Raw genomic sequence first — 6000 nt, 5'->3', positions numbered from 1 at the left:
ACCCAACCCAACCCAACATCATCCCTGCCCCCACTCCAAATTTCCGACCAACACACCCAACCCAACCCAACATCAGGGGCAAAGTCAGGATTTTGACGTCTGTGACCAAATATTGTCAACGTCACCAAAATAGTTGTGACATGAATAATAAGGGGGTTGCGACAGAGATTGATAGTTAAAGAGAATTGATGAGAGCACAATAGAACTAGCTAGATATGCATTCAGTAGCAACAACATCAAAATAATTAATGAATATAAAAAAAAATCAAAACTTTATTATTAAACTTGCCAATATTATGTGATACTCCCTCCGTCCGCGAATAAGAGTCCCGGTTCACTTTTACCATAAATGGTAATAGAGTCTCATCTTCAACTAACTCATTTCACTCACATTTCATTTAAAAATAATATATAGAAGTGGAACCCCTATTCCACTAACTTTTTTCCACCCATTTTTCTTAACATTTCTTAAAACACGTGCCGTCAAGGAATGAGACTCCTAATGACGGACGGAGGGAGTATATATTTACATATTTTAAAAGGGTTAAAGAATTAGTTTTGATTCTTCAATAGTAATGATAATTAATTATTTTATGAATTTTGATGTTATTCCTCTTATTTATAGTTTATAAATAGACCACTAATTAAAACCACAATAATTTAGAAAGCCACATAATCAAATTTTGGCCAAAGTTGATACCCAGAAATCATTACCCATTTATTTCACTAAATCATAGTATACCCTTACATTACATAAACGTTAATAAGTAAAACAGAACACATTGCGAGCACAAAACACACCCCACGCAACAATGAATACCCGACCAAAGTTGTGAATAAACTACACAAACTGGTTGAGGTACTCATCCACGGTTGTGTACTTGACATCGGGATACAGCTGGGAGGCCTCGACCCCAACAGCCGGATCGATCTCGAAGTAGGTCTGATCGCCCTTGACGAATACGGAGTGGTTGATCGACAAGATCACGTTCACGGGCATAGGCGACTCTTCGATCTGCTTAAGGAGTTGGTCCTCGGGGACGTATATTTTCTCGAGGGTGTTGCCGATCTTCTTCTCCCAGCAAGCAGCGAGCTCGTTGAATGAGTAGATGTTGTGTGCGGGCTTGATGTAGACGATCTTGTTCAAAGTTCTCGGATCAACCGCGGCTTTGATGGTGTATGTTCCGATGTCAGGTTCCGCGTTGAACACGGCTGCATGCAATTCGGATTAATTAGCAAGCTTTTATAATTTATGTATTACTATGAATTAATTAACGACCACATTTGGTTTCTTGGGCGGATTTTAATTCCCAATAAAAATTACTATGTTGTAAACATGCCAGTTTCAGGGGAGTAACTAGTAAGCATACCTTTAACATTTCCATCTCCGGGGATGACTAGCTTGTCCCGGGGCGGGGAAGTGGCGCCCAACTGCAGCAAATTGGTGAGTGCGTAGCCGGAAAATATGTTGGAAACGATGAAGGTGTAAGGAACGCCGGACGCCTCAATCGCTCTCCGAAGCTGCACCTTCAGCTGGAAATTCTGGTTTATGGGATCCACTGCACGGCTCCTGTCAATGTCGTTTCCGAATTCCGATGGTAAGAACCTCTGCAACAATCCAATACTTATTAATTCATCCATATTCACTTAAACATATATACTTGTTCATCAAAATAATTAGGGCTATGCCTATGTATACACACACCTTGACATTTCCAGCCTCCTTGATTGCATCAATGATCTTATATTGATCAGCAATTTGCATGAAGCCCACGGTTGATATAACCACATCCACTTGCTTTATAGCCTTCACCAAGCTCTCGTGATCCGTCAGATCACCCTGCACAAACCCAAAAGTCTCGACCTTTAAATTTTTATTTATTTAAACATTAAAAAAGATAAATCGATGGATATCACAACTACACAGAGATGTATATATACATACAGTTAAGAGGGTGACACCATGTTTGTTGAAGCTGTCGACGAGGTGGGCTTTGGCTGGATCAGAGAGGGTGGCCTCTCTCAACAGAGCAAAAGTGGGGTGCCCAGATTTTGCACTCGCTTCAACTACGAATTTCCCGATGTATCCTGTTCCACCGATGATCAAGATCTTCTCTGCCATTTTTTTCTTTCTTTTTTGAAGAAAATAGATGATGAATGAAAGAGTTGAGAAGAGTTTTCATTTAATAAGCAACTAGTTTCCACCGATCGACTATTCAATTTTCAGCATTATAGAATTGTTCCAGTCAATCCAGCTGATAATGTTGAATAATCGTTTTCTTCTTACTATTTGATGACTCAAAATTTGCGTTATTTTTACTCTGTTTTTGGTTTCATATGTGAATGTAACGACTTTTCAGTTAATGTCTTTAGTAGTTGGTACTAATACTAATACTTCATTTGTTTCTACAAATAGAAATGGATTTTTTTTTTATTCCGAGGGTTTTAGAGCATAAGCAACGCGAGCTCGTGTAACCGTTCTACGACAACAGGACAGGCGACTCGCATATGAGGGGAAACTGGGATTTTAGTTTTTGAATTTTAATTATGTACATATTTTATTTTATGTAATTTCTTATTTTAATTAAATGTATATTTTTATTATATAAAATAGTAAGAGAGTAGTTTTAAAAATAAAGATGAAATTTGTGAATAGTGAAAATGAAGAGATGAATAAGAAAAATATACTGGTAATGTAAATGGATGAGTAATGAACGAAAGAAAAAGTGGTATGAGATCCATTCGAAGTCTTTATAACATAATTATCACTTGCCTTGTCTTGTAGTAATAATTGATGTCATAATCACTCTCACTACTATACATATTATTAAAGTAAAACTATATAGCCATAATTTTGAACGTAAAAGAAAACATACTAAAAAAATAATTATAAATGAAAAAATGAGTCAAAGGATGCTATATTTATTTTAATACACTCTTAACTTGCAATCTTGCTTATTCAATTTTATATGGTCAGTATTGGATGCTTTTATATGCCTTTTTATTCCTTCCTACTTTTTCTTGTATTTCAAAGTCATGGTTATTATTTTACTTAATAATGATTTTGAGGTCTAACTTTCACCTATTTTAAATTAAGAAATAATATGATGGGTGTTTTTCTGAGTTAAATATTGGAGTTTTTAAAGCCGTTTAGAGACTTTTTTAATTTTGAATTCGAGGGGTAGGGGTGTGCATTCGGGTTTCGGTTCGGTTTTTTGCCAAAACCGAACCAAAACCGAAAAATCGAATTTAGTTCAAAATCCAAACCGAACCGAACCCGAAAAACCGAAACCGAAAAACCGAAAACCGAACTTAAAAAACCAAAAAACCCGAAAAAAACCGAAAAACCTGAAAAAAATAAATATAATATAAATATATATTTATATATGTGTATTTTATTTTATTTTATATATACTAATAGAATATTTATATATAATATAAAATTAATAATACATATAATATATATTATATAGTAGAATATATTAAAAGAATATATATATTATATATAATATGATATATTAAATTAATAGAATATATAATTCGGTTTTTCAGTTTTTTTCTTTGCCCGAACCGAACCGAACCGAACCGAAAAACTGAATTTTTTTTATTTTTAAAACCGAACCGAACCGAAAAACCGAAAAAACCGAACCGAATTTCAAAATTTCGGTTTGGTTCGGTTTCCGATTTTTTTGCTCACCCCTAGGTCACTACTCTTACTCACTTGCATACATGTATCTAATATATAACTCGAATCTTTAATTTATTGCTACTTGAAGAATTCTTTTGATCAATTAAGCTGTAGTATTTACTAATTTTACAAATTTTATTCACTAATTTTATTTGAGTGTTACGAGAGAGTAGATAATATTTTCCTATAATAAACTAATTTTTGGACCCCCAATGTTGAATAGGGAGTAGTGAGTTTATGAAAAATAATCTAGAATAGTTGTAGTATAAGTTATTTGACTATCTAGAACTCTCTCGATTAAAACAAATATAGATGGGGAAAACATGACTATCTTAGAATATTCGGACGGCGTATTTATGTATATATAGAGATAAGTCTGTTCTAAATTTAGGGAAGTTACCCAGCCATAATATTAAATTTAGTTATTTTTTGTTTATAAGATTTTCTTTAAAGAATAAAATGTATTAGTAGTTTAATAACACATGAATGTATTGATTTTTCTCACTTCACTTGAATGAAATTCAGGCTTCATTCACTATAACAAAAGATTTTAGTAGTGACATAAATTTTTGAAGAATTATGACAATTTTAAATATCACTAAATAAAATTGTGACACAATTTTACATACAATGGGTAGCTATTTTGTGGACCACAATCATACAAGTATATTGCTATATTTATAGCAAAATTTTAGCTATTCTTGAGTCTGTTTGATAAATAATATGTATATATGAACCCATACATACATAACATATGAAATATGTATGTGCTTTGTGTTTGAATATACACATAAGAATTAATTATTGTATTTGATACACAATATAAACTAATATTGTATATCTAAAAACATAAAAGGACAAAATTGGCCTCGCAAGATATGTATGTATTTTAGGAATGATTGAATTAATAAATTATTTATTACATTGTCGATTATAATAAAGTCATAATTAATAAAAACACAAATTTCTACCATGTTATTCTTATACAACTCTCATTGAAGAACAATATCCAAATTATTCATCATTAGCAAGTCAATAATTACACTGGAAAATATCCAAATAATTCATCATTAGCAACTTTCTCCGGGACATATTATTTCTTGAGGGTTTGGCGATCTTCTTTCTCCCAGAGAGCAACAAGCTCAGAATGAGTATATGTTGTGAGGAAGCCTAAAGTAGACGATCTTGTTCAATATTCTAGGATCAACCGCAACTTTGATTGTGTACATGCCAACATCACATTCATCGCTAAACACATAATTTTATTTATCAAATTCAGTATGATTTGTATCTACATTCGCGACGATGTCAAGAGATTTCATAATATAATTTTTAGATACAATTACAATTTGCAAATGAAACTATGGCAAAAGATCAATTTACTTTCTTTTAGACTTCATACTCTAATAATAATTGTCCTCAGACTACCAATGGCCAATGGGGCAAGGTTTTCTTGTACGAATGGTTGGAAATGTTGTGGTCGACTCTAATATGCATAATCGTGTTAAGAAGAAGACGTCAAAGGGCTTGTTTAGACATTTTTTTAAATTGTATGTTTTAAGTATGTTTTAATTATTTTTTTAACCCTTTATTAATTTGATTATTTTGGTATATTAACAAAAATTAGTCCACGAATAATGTACTTCATTTATAATTACAGTAACAGTACTTTTAAATTGGAAATTTTCAATTCGTAACATACTAATCAATTTTATTAAAACTTGTATCTTGCCTATCACTTATTTTTTGAACCACTTTTACTAAAATTAGTTTTGCATCATATCAATGATATTTTTAATGAACAGGGAGTAGAATATGTGTTAGTGACAAGGGACTAGCATAGGCCATAGAGACTTTTAAAAGCATTTAATGTAAAAAATTAAATCTAAGCCGTATTCACTGGATGTTTCTTAATACAACTATTAGTTTGAAATTTGAATAACTATATATAGAAAATAAATTGAAGTGTATTTGATGCATAATTAAAAGTGAGGGCAAAGTAAGGGTGTAGGTTTAACCGTTTATGGTCTATACATAAAGTAAAAATAATTAGGTCTTTAGTATTTAAAAGCTCATCCATGGTCTATCCTTTTAGCTTTATATCATAGACCTTTTTTATTCATTATAGCTTTATATCTAAAATAATACTAGTATTAAATTTACTATTTAATACTGATAGCCCAATTTATTTAATTTTCTTTTTTATTCATTATAGCTTTATATTAAAATAATAGTAATATATTCACTGTTCTATTATTATAGCCCAATTTATACATTTATTATAAATAGCACTAAAGTTTGATTCATAGACC

The 6000-nt window shown here is 31.7% G+C and overlaps 1 protein-coding gene across 1 annotated transcript; it reads right to left on the bottom strand.

Moving 5' to 3' along the window:
* Positions 1–693: 693 nt before the first annotated feature.
* Positions 694–2201, bottom strand: LOC121766093 (eugenol synthase 2-like). Its single transcript, XM_042162438.1, has 4 exons — positions 1946–2201; positions 1706–1840; positions 1371–1608; positions 694–1212 (listed from the first exon to the last, which is right to left on the bottom strand). Exons 1-4 carry the CDS (start codon positions 2120–2122, stop codon positions 842–844), a joined length of 921 nt encoding a protein of 306 aa, XP_042018372.1. The 5' UTR covers positions 2123–2201; the 3' UTR covers positions 694–841.
* Between the last annotated feature and the right edge of the window lie 3799 nt (positions 2202–6000).

Source organism: Salvia splendens, chromosome 2 (genome assembly GCF_004379255.2).
Source record: "Salvia splendens isolate huo1 chromosome 2, SspV2, whole genome shotgun sequence".
NCBI lineage: Eukaryota > Viridiplantae > Streptophyta > Magnoliopsida > Lamiales > Lamiaceae > Salvia > Salvia splendens.
Note: the sequence above shows the minus strand (reverse complement) of the source record. Positions and strands in the feature narration are given on the sequence as shown.

Excerpts from the sequence above, each read along its gene's own strand:
- LOC121766093 (XM_042162438.1), bottom strand. The coding sequence starts at position 2,122 with ATGGCAGAGAAGATCTTGATCATCGGTGGAACAGGATACATCGGGAAA. Across the intron at positions 1,841-1,945 it reads ATGGTGTCACCCTCTTAACT|GGTGATCTGACGGATCACGA; the intron begins GTATGTATATAT and ends GGGTTTGTGCAG. Across the intron at positions 1,213-1,370 it reads CGGAGATGGAAATGTTAAAG|CCGTGTTCAACGCGGAACCT; the intron begins GTATGCTTACTA and ends AATTGCATGCAG.